This window comes from Aquarana catesbeiana, linkage group LG02 (genome assembly GCF_042186555.1).
Source record: "Aquarana catesbeiana isolate 2022-GZ linkage group LG02, ASM4218655v1, whole genome shotgun sequence".
Classification (NCBI taxonomy): Eukaryota; Metazoa; Chordata; class Amphibia; order Anura; family Ranidae; genus Aquarana; species Aquarana catesbeiana.
The window spans coordinates 692221921-692240266 of NC_133325.1; the positions used below are offsets into that span (position 1 = coordinate 692221921).

Sequence of the window (18346 nt, forward strand, 5' to 3'; positions counted from 1 at the left end):
GTATGCAAGCAAATTTGAGCCAATATCCGTCGGAAAAAAAACATGGATTTTGTTGTCGGAAAATCCTATCGTGTGTACAGGGCATTAGGCAAAAAAAAAAAGACCGATATTACACTTCAGCACTCAGAATTCATAAGGAAGGTTGCCTTAAAATGTGCCAATGTCATGAACACTGTGCGACTTGGACTGGATGGTGATAGCGATGCAGCCCTAATCCGATTAGGGAATTCTGTACTGTATAAACAAAGAACAAGGGAGCAAATGCCTAGTGCATTATCTCCAGCACTTTATCCAAAGATAGAAATATACAAATTATACTAACAAACCACAATGGAATAATAGCCTGTCAAGATTACAGAGTTCTGAAGTCTGCCCTCCAACCTCATGGGATTACACAGATTTCAGGGGGACTGGCTCCCTTCCTCAGAGCAATGACTAATGGACCCCCCCCCCCCCCCCCCCATCTAAACTTCCCTAAATCAGGGAAATTCAAAAGCTCTGTCCCCAACCTTTTTTTTTTACAATGCCACCCGTCCCACTTGCTCCAATCCCTGCTTCTAAGAATTATGCTGAGCTGCCCTTTAGTGACCTTGAAAACCACAATGGTACGTACACTTTCTTTTGTTAGATTTTTACATTTGTATAGGAAAATACAAATTTATCACTGAAAAGTGCTAAACTGCTGGCCTTCCTAAAGGATATCTGAGAAGGTGGAAATGGGTTAATTTTGTTCTCGATAAACCAGCAACATCCTTGCAGTTGTAAGCTGGTGAAATTTGTTTTCTTGTAGGAAATTAATTCACAGTCTTGTGCACTTATGAAAAGCTACTTAGTATCCAATGTTAATCCTTTCCATGCTGAAGGCTAAAATCACACACCACACCGGCTTACAAACCTAAACACATTTTCCACGCTTACTTGTAGGTCTTATAAGCTCTAAATTGTAACCTGAGGCACCCAGACGTATATTTGAGCATTTCCTCTCACCTGTATGGAAGCAGATGCCACCTGTCCAGCCTGGTCAAAGTCAAGAGAAATGATCTGTGAAAAGCGTGTGGCATTTCCGTTCAAGTTGGTACTACTGTTGCCGAAAGCCTCCAAGATCGTGTACACTGCTTGCCACTTCTCAGCTTTAAAAAAAAAAAAAAAAAAAGTCAAGAACACAGTGCTTAGATTTACCAGGAAAGATTCCCAATTGCATAGCAACTTTCTAAGGGTACTTAAAGCAGACCTTCAGCCATTAACACATTTTTATTTTCCTTGTTCCATCCCCTTCCTCTTTCGCAATTGGATAATGTTCCCCCTAGTATTAGCAATGTTTACTACGTTGTTTTGTGCCACTCCACAGCACTTCCTCGCCTAGGCGAGAATGAAATTGGACGTCAACAAACAACAAAGAAAAATTCCCAGCTCACTTACCAACCAGCCTGCAACAAACCGAACTGTGCTGTCTAACAGTTCTCATTAAAACAAGGGATTTAGTTTGCACACATTTGCATTTCACGGCACCCCAGTGTACTGCAGTCCTAACTCCATAAATTTTGAGGTTCAAAAAGGGGCACATATATAATAATGGTTGGATTAAGGGTACGTACTGTATGCCTGGAGGGAGTCCACCCCTCCTTAAAAGTTATAGGGGTGCACTGAACACCCAGCAAAAGCACAATCTCAGCAAAGGTATCCAGTGCGCCCCCTCACCAATTCACAAACAGTACAAACAAATGGAAACCACCCCAACCTATAACTGGCCTTTGCAGCAAGGAGCACATGGAAGGGAGACGCATGTCAAAAAAACAACAAAGAAAAATTCCCAGCTCACTTACCAACCAGCCTGCAACAAATCAAATTGAACTGGTCTAACAGTTCATATTAAAACCAGGGGTTTAAGACACGCAACAGTAAGAATATACAGTATCTTTTTTTTCATTATGATGCCTTCTATTAGCGTACTTGTTGCACTGTTCTTCCGGAATTTACTTACTTTACTGCAGCAGAGAAAGATCAGGTCTCCTCCCCTGACAGACAGAGCTGTGTAAATCTCAGTACTACATGGACAGAAATACACATCCTTTTGAAGCTTTAATCTTCTTCTCTGTACTGAAACCACACAGACCAAATTTTTGGACGGTTTGACTGCAGCTCTAAAGTGCAAAAGGTGAGCATGCAGCCTAACACTGCAGGAGTGCAGCATATTGCTTAATGTAAAGCCTGGATAACACGGGCTGAATGTAGGGAGACATCGGCCTGTACAAAAAAAAAAAAGTCTGTTTGGCCAGCTTCTGTCAGATGAGCATGCTGAAGAACCAGCAGCCGACCGACTCCCGATCAGTGCTCTCAGCCAATGGCAGAGATCGCTGATCAGAGTGTTCTGGTGGGTGGGCTGTCCCCCTGTCAAAAAAACAGCTCAGCGGGGGAGATCGCTTCACTAACTTTACATAGTTAGTACAGTGGCTCCGACCGGAGCTGACAGTTTTTTTTTTTTCATTCAACCCGCTGGGTTGAAAAAAAAAAATAAAAACTCAGTGTGTACTAGGCTTTAGAGTCTAGATCAGTCAAAAGGCAGCAATAAAACAGGGACTACTAGAGGATTCTTCTAAGTGACTACTAGAAAAGATGAGTTTAATTTACTAAAGGTGTAGAAACTATTTAATTTGCAAAGTGAATTAAGTGAAGCAGTGTTTGCTTTGAAAACCAAATCACATGCCAGCAAAAAATAGGATTTTTATAACAGCTTACCTGTAAAATCCTTTTTTTGGAGTACATCATGGGACATAGAGGCATAGTAGTTACTATGTGGGTTATAGGCCACCTTCAGGTGATGGACACTGGCACACACTAAGACAAGAAGTCCACTACCTATATAACCTCTTCCACTACTGGGAGTACCTCCGTTTTGTAGCAAAGCAATATACGTGTATTAGAAGAGGGGAGGGACCCCTGTGTCCCGTGAGGTACTCCAAGAAAATGATTTTATAGGTAAGCCGTTATAACAATCCTATTTTCTTTATCGTACATCACAGGACACAGAGCCATAGTAGTTACTATGTGGGATGTCCCAGAGCAATGCCAACTGAGGGGAGGGATACACAACAAAAGTAGGGCAACATGAGACTAGAGGACTTATACTGCTGCCTGCAGCACACTACCAGCCCAAAGGCAATATCCTCACGCTTTTTTACATCCCCCTGATAGAATCTGGTAAATGTATGGACTGAAGACCAAGTTGCGACCTTGCAGATTTGAGCCATGGAGGCTTGCTGATGCACTGCCCACGAAGCACAAACAGCCCTAGTGGAGTGCACTTTGATTTGAGCGGGTGGAATCTTCCTCTTCAAACCATAAGCTTGAACAATCACTTGCCGAATCCATTTAGAAATAGTAAATTTTGATGCTGCCTGTCCTCTTTTAGGCAACACAAACAAAACATCAGTTTTTTGTATCTGAGCTGTCGCCTTCAAGTAGACTTTGACTGCTCTCACCACATCCAGAGAATGTAGCGATTTCTCTTCCGTAGAACAGGGTTCTGGAAAAAATTAAGGCAGAATAATGTCCTGGTTTAAATGAAAACCTGACACTACCTTCAGTAGAAAATGAGGATGAGGACGCAATACTACCTTATCCTTGTGAATAATTATATATGGCTCTTTACAAGAAAGAGCAGCCAACTCTGATACTCTTCTTGCAGAAGATATGGCTACCAGAAAAATTAGTTTCCTCGTCAAAAGAACCAAGGGAATATGCCGTATCGGCTCAAAAGGCTGTTTCCGCAACGTCAACAGAACTAAATTCAAGTTCCAAGGGTTCAGGGGTGACCTAACCGGGGGATTAAGCCATGTTACCCCCTGAATAAAACTACGAACCAAAGAATTTTGAAGCAAGGGGTCATTGAAACAATACCAATAAGGCCAAGACCTGACCTTTGATAGTACTCAAGGCCAGCTCCATCTCTAACCCCATCTGCAGAAAGTCAAGGATTCTACCTATGACATACTTCCTGGGGTGCCAACCCCTGGATTCACACCAAGAGACATATGCCTTCCAGACTCTATATCTCTAAATCAGTGGGAACGGATTTCACAGAAACACCAATGCATCTGTTCTGCATTCTTGACACAAAGCTGTCGATCCTTTCGTTGAACCTGGACGCAAACAGATCTATGTCCGGGATCCCCCATCTCCAGCATATTGCCAGGAAGATATCAGGGTGAAGGGCCCATTCTCCCCGGAACAACTGCTGGCGACTCAAGTAGTCTGCCTGCCAATTTTCTATTCCTGGAATGAAGACTGCAGATAGGCAAGGTACATTGTTTTCTGCCCAAGTTGAGATATGATTCACCTCTCTCTGGGTCGCACAACTTTTCGTGTCCTCTTGGTGACTAATATAGGCCACTGCTGTGGCATTGTCAGATTGGATCCTGACAGGACAATTCCGTAACCTGAGCATCCAGGCCCTCAGGGCCAAGCGTGCTGCCCGAATCTCTAGAATGTTGATGGGCAAGGTTATTTCTGATCTGGACCATTTCCCTTGGACATTCGCCTCTTCCAGGACTGCTCCCCAACCTGAAAGGCTGGCATCTGTTGTTGCCACCTTCCAGGTAACTAGTAGGAAGGATTTTCCCTTCTGCAGATTCTTGGTTATTAACCACCAGCTGAGGCTCCGGCGCTGCCTTGGAGGCAGATGCATTGGGAAATCTAGCGCTTGGACCTTCTTGTTCCAAGCCGACAGGATACTGTTTTGCAGCAGCCTCGAATGAAACTGAGTATAAGGAACGGCCTCGAACGAAGCCACCATCTTTCCCAACAACCTCATGCAAAGTCGAATGGAAGGATTCTTCTTTGCCTTGACCACCTGAATCAGTTCCTTCATGGCACTGATCTTTGCCTGGGGCAAGAATACCCTTTTCTGGGCTGTATCTATAATCAGACCCAAGTATTCTAATCTCCTTGATGGTTTTAAGGAGGATTTCTCTAGCTTGAGAATCCAACCTTGGTATTCCAGGTAGTTGACTGTGGTGTTCATACTTTGGTCTAAGCGGGCTACCGGGCTACCGGTCTATCAAGAGTAGATTGTCTAGGTACGCTATAATCGTTATACCTTGGGCCCTTAATCTGGCTAGAGGAGGGGCCAGGACTTGTAAACACTCGAGGTGCAGTAGCTAGACCGAAAAGCTGAGCTACAAAACTAAAAATGAAGATTTTCTACCTCGAAGCGTAGATATTTCTGGTGAGCGGGGAAAATCGGCACATGGAGGTATGCATCCTTGATGTCGATTGACGCCAGAAGTTCTCCTCCTTGTAGGATAGAGATATTCAGGAACCAGTTTAGATGTTGGAGATATCAGACCCATTCTGGATCTCAATTTGGTTTTGGCACCGTGAAAAGGTTTGAATAAAACCCCAACCCCTGCTCTTGCATGGGGACCACCAAGATCACTTTTTGAGACAAAAGACAGTCCAATGTTTGAAAGAGAGACTTCTTTCTCTCTGGATCCTTGGGAACGCTTGATCTGAGAAGACGGGGACTCTCGGAACTCTAGCTTGTACCCTAGAGCTATTGAAGAAGTCACCCATTTGTCTCGACACACTTCATGCCAGACTTCTGCAGTTCTCTGCATGCCTTGAGAACTGCAGAAGTCTTCCCCCCACTCAAGCGAGCAGGGGTGCCCCTTCATAAGGAGGCTTTAGTATTTTGTTTAGTAGGTTTCATCCCCCGGGACTTCTTTTGTCCCTGGGGTTGACCCTGAGGTTTACCTCTTGAACCTGACGGCGCAGGTCGTCGAGACTGCCTGGAGGCTGATGCCCCTGGCACTGGAGAAGGAGCTTGTTTAAATGAAACATGTTTACTCCTCTTCCTAACTGGCAAAAGAGTACTTTTTCCATCAGAAATTCCTTGGCTGTATTTATCCAAATCATCCCCAAACAGCCGTTCACCGTGAAAAACAAAACTAGCCAGGAGCTTTTTGCATGGCGCCTCGGCTGACCAATTTTTCAACCATAAGATTCTACGCATATGTACCAGCCCAAGTGTAAGGCGCGAATCCTGAAGAATAGAATCTCTTATGGCGCCTACTGCAAAACATAACGCCACTGGTAGTTCGGCTAAATCCTGGGCCTGCTGATCAGGAGTAACCTTGAGCACCTGTTTAAACTGGTCTCTCAAGGATTGACATACACCAATTGCTGCCAGCGCAGGCTGAGTTACTGAACCTGCCAGACAAAAAGTGTTTTTTAATAGGAATTTCAACTTTTTGTCCATTGGATCCCTAAGCATTTGAGCATTGTCTACTGGACAAGTCAAACTTTTATTCACAGAGGATATAGCAACGTCAATTACTGGTATCTCCAACTTTTTAGTGAATTTCTCCTCCATAGGATAAAGTGATGAAAATGTTTTAGGAGGAAAAAATGCTTATCTGGGTGATCCCACTTAGAACACATAAGCTATTCCAGCAATGAATGGACAGGAAAGGCATGCGCAGCTTGAGGAGGCTTTAGCGAACCCAAACAAGAAGTGGGCTTATCGACCGACTCAGTTAAGGGTAGCAAAAATGTGGAGTTCTTAAGACACTGGCGAAAAAACGGAGGTACTCCCAGTAGTGGAAGGGGTTATATAGGGAGTGGACTTCTTGTCTTAGGGTGTGCCAGTGTCCATCACCTGAAGGTGGCCTATAACCCACATAGTAACTACCATGGCTCTGTGTCCCATGATGTACAATAAAAAAACTTCAATGTATTCACTATAATTCACATTATGGGTGCTGCACATCATTATAAACTGCAGAAAGACTTGAAGGAAGATAAGGGAACCATAACCGTAACAGAGCCTGCATATGTACTTAGCAAACACAGTATGGCTGTTCCCATGTTTATACAGAATTTCACACTATGCACAGAAAGGTTTTGCAAGTCTTAACACAAATTGATAAAATTGACATTTACATTATGCTGAGCTAACATATTAATCTAAAAAAGACTACAGATTTCAAGTAAAGCATAGAGTGTGTTACATAGAGTATTACATTGGCAAATCTAAAAGCCCTTGTTAAAAAAAAAAAAAAGAAAAAAAAATCTTTATACTGTAGTTAGAACTATTATAGTATTGCCACACACATAATAAAATAGTGCCACCTAGTGGTTATGAGATATACTGCTCAAAAGAGTGTACCAGAAAATATAATACTATTGTGTGTTCTACTGGAGAGAACGGTCAAACTGTGCTCGTAATCACGGAACACTTCACCTGCATTTTCACAAGCTGATGTTTAGAGACAAAAGAAAACCAGCTTGAAGATTTGATGGGATGGGGGGAAGCTTGGTTCTTCTGAGTCAGTTTACATTTAACCTTAATTTATGGACTACAGTGTGCTTTTATAGTATACAATATAAAATTCAACGTAAAATCCTCCCTTTATTGTATGCATGATGAACGTTATTCAGTAAACGTTAGGAAGTAAACTAAACCAAATCACTAAAATCTAAAGCTTCAACGTGGAAGAAAAGTCTAAATATAATTATTCTTAAAAATGTTCTTTTCTTCTACCTATCCTGCCTAACCTGTATAAATGATCTATTTTTAATCCACTCCAGTCTGGTCACATGATCCGGCAGCTCTTTGTAAGGGAGCGCTCCCTCCTGTCCCTTGCAGCAGCCACTCACTGACACAGAGGAGCCAGAACTGCGGGATTACATGACAGGCAGGAGCGGACTAAAAATAGGTAATTATACAGGTTTTTTTTTTTTAATACAGGCTAGGCAGTATAGATTGGTGTTTTTAAATCAGCAGCTTTCACTAAAATAATACTTGATGATACTCCTGCTATAAAGTTCTTTATTCAAGCACTTCCTTTTATGGGGTGACATCAGTTTCCTTATGGTGCTTCTGTTTTGAAACCTTGTTACATGCAGTCTTTTTTGAGAATACATATGACCATACCAACACACTTCATAGGAATGGTATACTGTTGACACTATTAAGCCAATCCAATACAATCATACTGTATATAGTGGATGCAGACAAGTACATGATAGAGGCTTGAGGAAAGCAGCAGTACTGAGATGCAAATGAGGGGAAAAAAATGGTCTTTGTAAACCATTTTGTAATTTATGGGGTAAAAAATGACAGTTGTTTAGGATAAACAGAGCTTTAGCACACTAAGGGTCCTTTCACATGGGCTCTCCGAACAGGTCCACCTGTCAGTTTTTCAGGAGAACCTGATTGGACCATGCAGTCTTCTCTATGGAGCTGCGGATGTCAACGGACACATGTCCACTGACACCCGCCGCAACCCGATCAGATTCTGCCCGCAAAATCCAGACAGATTGTGGTCCTATTTTCCATCCGTCTGGCGGATCGGATGAAAAACAGACAGGCGGTCTGTTTCCACCCGATTTCCCCATAGAGGAGAGCAGGACTGTGTCCGTGTCCTCTCTGCACAGTGGAGCGGACAGGACCTGTCATCCGCTTGCTCAGCGGGGATCAGCAAAGCGATCCCTCGCTGAGCAAGCAAGATTCGCAAGATGAAGGCGCCCGTGTGAAAGGGGCCTAATGCCTCGTACACACGATCAGATAATCGTACAACTTATAGTTTGCATTTTGTTGCATAATACTAATATCGAATTTAACAGTGCATTTTGCGCTCTACGAAACGTATATATTTTTTTTTTGTAAGATTCTGGAAAACCTTCCTGTTTGTGTAGCTACGTATCGAAAACAAAGTAAAATACGTGTGACCCCTTGTGTCTGCCACACTTTTTGGTTTACGTTCTCCCATCTCCTTCCTGGTTATTTTCGTATTTCTGATCATGCGCGGACGCATACTGTACTGATTAAATGATTGTCCTTCGCTGGGCTATTGTCCGAGCAAAATATTTGTCCCTATGTCCCTACGGACATTGTCCCTACGGATATTGTTGGACGAACTGTCGTGATCGGCTGACGAAAGCTGTGTACTAATAATCAGACTACCGTGCGATCAATCCGAAAGCGAGTTTTATCATCCGATTATCTGATCATGTATACGAGGCATCAGTGTTTAAAACTGGAGAGTACAAAATCAGATGCAGCTGAGCATGGTAGCCAATCAACTTCTAACTTCAGCTTGTTCAATTAAGCTTTGATCAAAAAAAAACTGGAAGCGGATTGGTTTCTATGCAGAGCTGCACCAGATTTTTCACACTCCAATTTTAGTAAATGAACCCCTATATGTCATTCATTTGGTGTGATGAACTTTTTTTTTCAACCTGCCTAACTAGGTAACTATGTTTAGATCTTTTTTAATGCTGAAACAATTATACCCAATAAGAGCAAGGAACATTAGATATATCTACTAGTTATGCAATACCTGACAGAATCTTTCCTGTGCTGCCGGACACTGTAGCCAGATATTGGATAAGGTGCTGACAGCTTGTGGTCTTGCCAGAACCACTACTTCCCAGTAAGACAATTGACTGGTCCTGGCGAGTCATGAGCATATTCCAGTATGCAGCTTGGGCCACGCCATAAATATGAGGAGATGTGTCTTCCTTTCGACATCCTTTGAACATATGCATCACCTGGAAGAGGAGAAATTGTTATTTCAGAGGAAAGCAAACCAAGTAATATGACTGGACAGGATTACTATAACAGAGAAATGAACAGTGATATGAGAGCTTGGCAGTTTATGGCAAATATGCACAGAGGTTGACCACACTCCAAAATGACAGGAAATCCAACAAACTTTATTGATGTAAATCCATTATGAAAAAAGACATAGCAGGCATCATAGCTCAAACAGGCAGAGAACAAAATCTTAAAGCGTTTCATGCAACATGCGCCTAAGCGCATGTTGTGTTTAACAAGTTAAAGGAGAAGTTTGCCTTTGGGAACACATTACATGTGCCACCCGTATTTAGGGTGGAACATGTAACATGTTCCTGCTCCTGCAGCCACTCCCCAATCACTCTCCTGTCTCCCTTGTCACTATTTGAATAGAGCACGGTTGTGCAGGGCTCTGACCATGCGGCTGTGTCATTCATTCACAGTACCAATAGCCTTTGCAGCCGACGGCTTGCAATTCTCAAACTACCAGGGCGCTGTTGAGCGCTCCAAGTAATCAATTGATTCTTACGGTCACCGAGTAACTGCCTGACTGTGCAAGGTATGAGCAGACGGCTTACACTGACAGTCTGCAAGAGACCTGCATTGCACCCACGATCTACTGATTGTAGGTGCAATGCTTTCCAGGCTTCTACACAAAAAAAAAAAAAGTAAATGCACTTTTTATTTTACCTGCAAAAAAAAATGTGCACTTATAATTTTTAAAGGTGAACTTATCCTTTAAAGTGGTTGTAAACCCCCTGAGACATTTTTACATATTGGTAAGCCAGCTTACCTATATGTACTGAAAATATCTACTAAATACGCCGGTTAGGAGATATTTAACTTGTAGTGTGCCGATGTCATCGGCGCATGTGCAGTGAAGAAACGACCCTCTGTCCCCTTTTTTCCCCAGCATGTGCAGTGACTGGCGGCTCCCGCATGCATGTGCGGGAGTGATGTCACGTGACTCCGGCCAGTCACAGAGCCGGAGTCCGCGGCCCCAGAAGGAAGAGGGGCAAAGATAGATGCTTCCACCAGGGGGGGACATCTTGAGCTTCGTTTGCAGGCAAGTGCCACATAATGGTCTAGTATGCGATGCATGCTAGCCCAGTATGCTTTTACTTTGCAGGGGAATAAAGAGGAAGTAAAACCCATCAGGGTTTACTTCCTCTTTAACATCTTGCTCCCTGTCTGTTTGTTCTGTATGGATTTACATCAATAAAGTTAGTTGAATTTCCTAACAATTTGGTGTGCGGTCAACCTCTGCGTATTTGTGGAGCTGCTACTACTTACTTTATGCCCCCCCCCTTCCATACTGTGCGCCCAGAGAAAAAACACAGATGTACTTAGTACTTCCAGTTATGGGGAGCATGGGGCTCACTCCCCTTCCAAAGCTTTTACACATACTAATTAATCAGAGGCTTTACTTCTCTAAAATTTTCAAAAGGATGCTCCAACTGAATTTCATACCATGAGTAATACCGCCATTTTCCTCCACTGGACAAAGGAAAGAGCAGCGCTTAGACCAGTACTTCATAGCAGAACTGGAGAGGATGACGGCAGAGCTGGACATAGGAGGGCAGAACTAAAACATCTTGACTTTTTCTATATTATTACAGGATTTTAAAAGGTAAGATTTAAAACTGCTATTAGGCCATAACAACTCGATTTTCTCTGAATTACAGCACACGCGTCAGTCTTGTTCCTTGAAAATAAGTAAAGTGATGACATTTTCAGCATGGAATAGCGGAGCTGTAGGTCACTGAAAGCAAATGCGGCAGTTTGTACCCGACACAAAACCATCTAGCCTTCTCTTGTTTAAATCTTAACTTCTCAGAGAGCTTTCAGTGCTTCATAGAAATGGCTTTCAGAAATGACAGAGCTGATGGAAGATAAGGGATGATTTTATTAGGAAACTTGACTGCGACCATAATTAGGAGTGAATGTACCTGAACAGTTATAGCTCTGGGGAAATTTTGTTGCCATGGCAACTACGAGAACATTTAACTGGGAAACCGGAAAAAGAACCGACGGGGTTTGAATGACCTGGCCTGCCCTGATGTATCTCACATCAGAGTAAATTTATAATGAAACCCTACAAGGCTGATATCTCTGTGCTGGAAAATAAGGGGTCTGTGCTGCTGAAGAGGAAGGGTAATTTAGGAGCAGAATGGCATCCCCGGAGGCCTACTACTGTATTTCATAAAAAGCTAAAGGAAAACACAACAGGAGCCAGCTTCAGATATACCCATCACCTAGTGATCAATGCCACCTGTTTACTGTAGGCTGTATCAGTTCTGTTGTGCAAGGAATTTGGGAAATAATGCCTTGGGGGGATATTTATACGCTAGAGAGGCTCCTGCAACACTGAGCAGCTAAGAGAAAGGCTGGTACTGGGTTGTTAGGAACAATGCGGCAGCAGGAATTTTTACTGATGAAAAGTACACCTGACATAAACGGTATCTGGTCATTTGTAAAGGACTGCACTAAAAACAAGAACACAATAGCGCAGTCCAATCATAAAACATATCTTCTCTTCAAAACAAAATTCTATTCAAAGCGGACGCTGACTAGAACTGACATTTTAGGGCAGTAGTTAAAAAAAACTGTGCAGGTTAGAAAAATGTTGCTTAACTGCTTCAGCCCCAGGAGATTTTACCCCCTTTCTGACCAGAGCACTTTTTGCGATACAGCAGTCGTGCGACATTGCACCCAAACAAAACTGACGTCCTTTTTTTCCCAACAAATAGAGCTTTCTTTTGGTGGTATTTGATCACCTCTGCGGCTTTTATTTTTTGCGCTAAAAACAAAAAAAGAGCGATAATTTTGAAAAACGCATTATTTTTTACTTTTTGCTGTAATAAATATCCCCCAAAATATATATAAAAAACTATTTTTTTCCGCAGTTTAAGGCGATATGTATTCTTCTACATATTTTTGGCAAAAAAAAAAAAAAATCGCAATAAAGCGTATATTGATTGGTTGGTTTGTGCAAAAGTTATAGCGTCTACAAAATAGGGGATAGTTTTATGGCATTTTTATTATTAATTTTTTTGTATTAGTAATGGCAGTAATCTGTGATTTTTATCGCGACTGCGACATTATGGCGGACATATCGGACATTTTTGACACTATTTTGGGACCATTGTCATTTATACAGTGATCGGTGCTATAAAAATGCATTGATTACTGTGTAAATGACACTGGCAGTGAAGGGGTTAAACACTGGGGGCAATGAAGGGGTTAAGTGTGTCCTAGGGAGTGATTCTAACTGTGGGGGGATGGGCTACTAGTCACATGACAGCGATCACGGCTTCCGATGACAGGGAGCAGTGATCTCTGTCATGACACAAGCCAGAACGGGGAAGTGCCTTGTTTACATAGGCACTTCCCTGTTCTGAGGCTCCGTGACACGATCGCCGGGGGAGACCAGCGGACATAGAGTCTACTGGTTCCGCGGGCACGGCCATGCTGTACGTGGTGGCACACGCGCCTGCTATCCCCTTATCGTAAAGGGGACGTACAGGTACATCTATTTGCCCACCGCTGCCATTGTGCCGATGTATATCGGTGTACGGCAACTGGTTAAAGGCCATACCTGTAGGACATGAGCAGCAGGCACCTTCGAGGGCTGGCTGATAAATTCTCATTGTAAACAATCAGCCTGTCCTGCTGAGAAGCAAAGATGCTCCATACATTGAGCGCTTTTCCCCAGGATGACAAGAGCAAGCATACTCTCCTAATCAGAAACCACCACATTATTCACTAGGGTCTATGCTATTCTTACCCCTTGACATTTTCCACAATTTGTCATGTTACAACCAAAAACATAAATGTATTTTATTGGGATTTTATGTGATAGACCAACACAAAGTGGCACATAATTGTTAAGTGGAAGGAAATGGTAAATGGTTTTCAACATTTTTTTACAAATAAATAGCTGAAAAGCGTGGCTTGCATTTGTATTCAGCCCCCTTTACTCTGATACCCCTAACTAAAATCTAATGGAACCAATTGCCTTCAGAAGTCATCTAATTAGTAAATAGAGTCCTCCTGTGTGTAATTTAATCTCAGTATAAATACAGCTGATATGTGAAGCCCTCAGAGGTTTGTTAGAGAACCTTAGGTGAACAAACAGCATCATGAAGGCCAAGGAACACACCAGACAGGTGATAAAGGTCAGGGATAAAGTTGTGGCGATGTCTAAAGCAGGGTTAGGTTACAAAAAAAATATCCCAAGCTTTGAACATCTCACGGAGCACTGTTCAACCCATCATCTGAAAATGGAAAGAGTATGGCACAACTGCAAACCTACCAAGACATGGCCGTCCACCTAAACTGACAGGCAGGGCAAGGAGAGCATTAATCAGAGAAGAAGCCAAGAGGTTCATGGTAACTCTGGAGGAGCTGCAGAGATCTACAGCACAGGTGGGAGAATCTGTCCACAAAACTACTATTAGTTGTGCACTCCACAAATCTGGCCTTTAAGGAAGAGTGGCAATAAGAAAGCCATTATTGAAAGAAAGCCATATAAAGTCTGGTTTGCAGTTTGCGAGAAGCCATGTGGGGGACACAGGAAACATGCGGAAGAAGGTGCTCTGGTCAGACGAGGCCAAAATCGAACTTTTTGGCCTAAAAGCAAAACGCTATGTGTGGCGGAACACCCTGAACACACCATCCCCATCGTGAAACATGGTGGTGGCAGCATCATGTTGTGTGGATGCTTTTCTTCAGCAGGGACAGGGAAGCTGGTCAGAGTTAATGGGAAGATGGATGGAGCCAAATACAGGGCAATCTTAGTAGAAAACCTGTTAGAGTCTGCAAAAGACTTGAAACTGGGGAGGAGGTTCACCTTCCGGCAGGACAACAAGTCTAAAAATACAGCCAGAGCTACAATGCAATGGCCCAGTCAAAGTCCAGACCTAGGGGCGTGGTCTCGGCATGGAGGAGTGAAGCCGCGTTTTTCAGAGGGCTCCCGGTCCGCGGCTCTTTCATAGCCTACCAGCACAGAAAAATCCGAAATTTCTGTCATAACAAAGGAGGGAGATAGATGGAGAGATTTCTGGTGCCAAAACAGCCGGCGGCCTCCACACCGGACTTTTCCAAGATGGCGCCGCGCTCAGACATGGGAGAGGAACACGGAGCGCCAGCGGGAGGAGGAGGAGGTCATGACCAGGGTAATGACATGCTGCCGTTCTCCCCTAATAGTGATCTCTCTCCCTGCCTCCCCCGTTCATTATCCCTTGCATCACTGACAAGCCCAGGGGGAGAGCCCAGCTGCTCTCAGCAGTGGGACTTACAAGGCAATCAGTGCTCTCAGCCCCAGAGCTTAACCCCTAGTGTGCCTCTGCCCATTACACTACAGGACTCAATAGGATCTGCCCCACTGACTCTACCTTCATATGTGCCCCCACCTATGCTTCCAGGAGAACAGTCTCTGTGGGCTCTGCTACAGAAGCTGCCCACTAGAGATGACCTAGACTCTGTAGCACTCAGAATGGAGGCGGCGTTACGAGGAGAGATTGCTGGAATTAAGCAATCTGTAGCAGAGGTCACTTCACGGGTCACTTCTATTGAGAAAAACACTGCAACCCTGCACCAGGGCTATACAGAGTTAAATGACACTAAAGAGGAGATGGCAGACCAAATCGCACAGCTACACCTGTTACTGGACGACCAGGAAAACCGCAGCCGCAGGCGTAATATAAGGATCCGCGGCTTGCCAGAAGCAACGCAGCAAGCGGATCTAAAGATGACGGTGACTGCGCTATTTAACGAATGCTTAGAGCGCCCGACGGAAACACCTATCGCCATAGACAGGGTCCACAGAACCCTTGGCCCCAGAAACCCTGCAGAGGACAGACCTAGGGATGTTCTGTGTTGCCTGCATAACTATTCTATCAAAGAAGACATCCTCCAAAGAGCCTGGCGTAGAGGACAAATTGACTTTGATGGAGCCCAGATCTCTCTCCTGCCAGACGTCTCCCGCAGGACTCTACAGATGCGCCGCTGCATGAAGCCTCTGCTAGAGAAATTTAATGAACAAGGAATCACCTACAAGTGGGGTCATCCTTTTCATCTAATTGCAAGGAAGGGAGGTCGTACATATACCCTCCGACACCCTAGAGAGGTCCCCACCTTTCTCAACACGCTCGGGCTACCATCGATGTCACTGCCTAATTGGTTGGCGTTTGTCCTGCCTCCCACTACCAACGTACCGACGGTGAACCCCTCGGGTAGACCTCAAAGGCCTCGACGCAATCATCGATCACAACGTAGAAGACCGCTGGCCCCTCAGGACAACGAGCCTTGAATACATAGAGATAAGGTACTATTAAGCCTGGACATGGCTACTCGCCTTTCTTTTGTTGTCTCCTTTTGGCTACAAGCACTCCCCACCCATATCTGGTTGGTACATTACCTCCTCTTTTCTGATCAGGGGGGGTTGTGGGGGGGAAAAATTTTTTTTTTTTTTTTTTTTTTCTAACCTCTGGCCTATTTGGACTGACTTCCTTACCTTACCGGTCTGGTGGTCTCATAGAGACACGGCAAGTCTCCACTATTTTGGATAACTGTTTTTTGACCAGGAGCAGAGGGAAAGTATACAGTCTGGTAAACGGGCCCCATACCTGAGATCACCCTCGAGAAGATACTGGTACAACTGACAATACTGTTATAACTTAGAGATATCGGACTCTATGAATAGATGTTCAGCAATCACCCATTTATTGGGCCCATACTTCCCCCCCCCCCAACTTGTACAGCACTACAAGACGCAGAACTGGATATACATAATTCACACTGCCTAAACGTATAGATGCTTACCACTGAAATGTGTTTAATTTTAATGACAAGATTCAGGGGGGCTAGTCAGTAACAATAGTGGAAACTCTAATAACATTCCGAGATGAGTATCAGACTAGAGATGTAACTACCCTATTAATGGTCCCCTGCTACCCCTTCCTCCCCTCCCAGCATTCCTCCCCACCCTCCCCCCGCATTGACCCTCCCCTTCCCCCCCCCCCGTCCCTCATTTCCCCCCCCTCTCTCTCCCCCCCTCCTCTCTCCCCCCCCCCCCCCCCCCCCCCCTCTTTTTTTTTTTTTTTTTTTTTGCCAACTAGCCTATCTTGAGACCTAAAGATTGTTCCGGATAGAAATTGACCCTTACAGATAAGTTGGGTAAGGGGCTGTGGATCGCTCTCAATTGATGCAGATCCAGTGGAATTGGTTTATATAGCAGACGGAGTTGATAACAAGAGATCAGAAGTTGACATAATTATCCCATTTAAGGAATTACTTAATGTCTTATTATTGCCGGTTATAAAGTTAAGACGTGTTATGTCAAACTGAATATCATAAAGTTATATGTTATGGGTTTTTAAGGAGCAATCTTATTTCAAAGAAGCCTAATATAATAACGCGGTTCCTGACAGGACCGCACCTATTAAGAAGTGGGCTGGTGGGGAGCTCGCGTTCCGGGGGCCCGACCTCTGAAGTGCCTTACCTTTTCCCCTCACTAGGCCCTAACTGCCCAAATAGGCAGTAGTCCTCCGATTGGAGACTTAGCTTGTTCTTACCTCTCCCTTCTTGTTTTTTTTTTTTTCTCTTCTCTTACCCTTGTCTGCGTCTTTCCCCACCCACTCTCTATAACTCCCTCACGCCAAGCGCTTTCTCTCCTCTCCTCCCCCCTTTTCCCCTATAGCTCCATTTTTTGGCGAGGTCTGACGACCCGGGCCCGCTCTTTCAAACATGACTCTGAAGTTCGTGTCCTGGAATGTGAAGGGCTTAAATGCTCCAGAGAAACGTTCCAGTTGCCTCTCGGATCTCTGGAGACAGAGACCCCAGATAGTGTTTCTACAAGAGACCCATTTTCGAACAGATTGTATCCCTAAACTCTACAGCAAGCATTTCCCAATAGTGTATCACAGTACTTCACCCTCCTCAAAATCTAGAGGGACAAGTATCCTCCTGGCTAAAACTTTGCCTTGGCAGCTGGGGGGCCTCCACGCTGACCCTGAAGGTAGATACCTCTTTGTCAAGGGTACTATTCAGTCACAGACATTCACATTCGCAAACCTGTACTTGCCAAATGTAGACCAACTACCGGTACTTGAATCATGCCTGGACGCCCTGGCCTCCTTCACAGAGGGAACATTAGTCCTAGGGGGAGACCTTAACCTTACCATTGACCCCCGTAGAGACACATCGTCGGGATCTTCGGCCCTATCCTCGCGCTACCGTAACCGAATCAGGGAACTGTTGCATTCTTATCGCTTAGTTGACATATGGCGGATTCTTCATCCGCAAGAGAGAGACTACACCTTTTTTTCGGCTGTTCACAACTCGTACTCCAGGATTGACCTCTTCCTAGTCTCCCATGCTACGATCCCACTTGTCTCGGGGGCACAGATTGGGCACATCGCGCTCTCAGATCATGCACCGATCTCTTTGACCCTAAACTTACAACGCCCGGCTCCCAAGGTAGCCACCTGGCGCCTAAACGAATCTCTTATTCAAGATTCTGAGGTGAGAGCAGACATTTTGAGAGAACTGAACCTCTTTTTTGAGAGTAACAAACACTCGGTCCCCAACCCTCTAACTACCTGGGCAGCACATAAATGTTATATAAGAGGAATATTTATTAAACATGGTCACAGACTCAAAGTAGCCAGAGAAAAAACGCTAACGGAGTTACTCGTAAAATTACACGATTGTGAAAAACGTCACAAAAATCATCCAGACAGGGCCACAGAGGCAGAAGTAACCAGG

The 18346-nt window shown here is 44.2% G+C and overlaps 1 protein-coding gene across 17 annotated transcripts in view; it reads right to left on the reverse strand.

Annotated features, from left to right (window-relative positions):
* The window catches only part of MYO18A (myosin XVIIIA), a 498725-nt gene that overhangs the window by 291535 nt on the left and 188844 nt on the right, over positions 1 to 18346 (reverse strand). For all 17 annotated transcript variants that reach the window (XM_073616822.1, XM_073616821.1, XM_073616820.1 and 14 more), the window contains 2 exons: positions 9342 to 9552; positions 988 to 1130 (listed from right to left, as the gene is read on the reverse strand). In XM_073616822.1, the coding sequence (XP_073472923.1) occupies positions 988 to 1130; positions 9342 to 9552 (354 nt within the window). The remainder of the gene's footprint in view (positions 1 to 987; positions 1131 to 9341; positions 9553 to 18346) is intronic.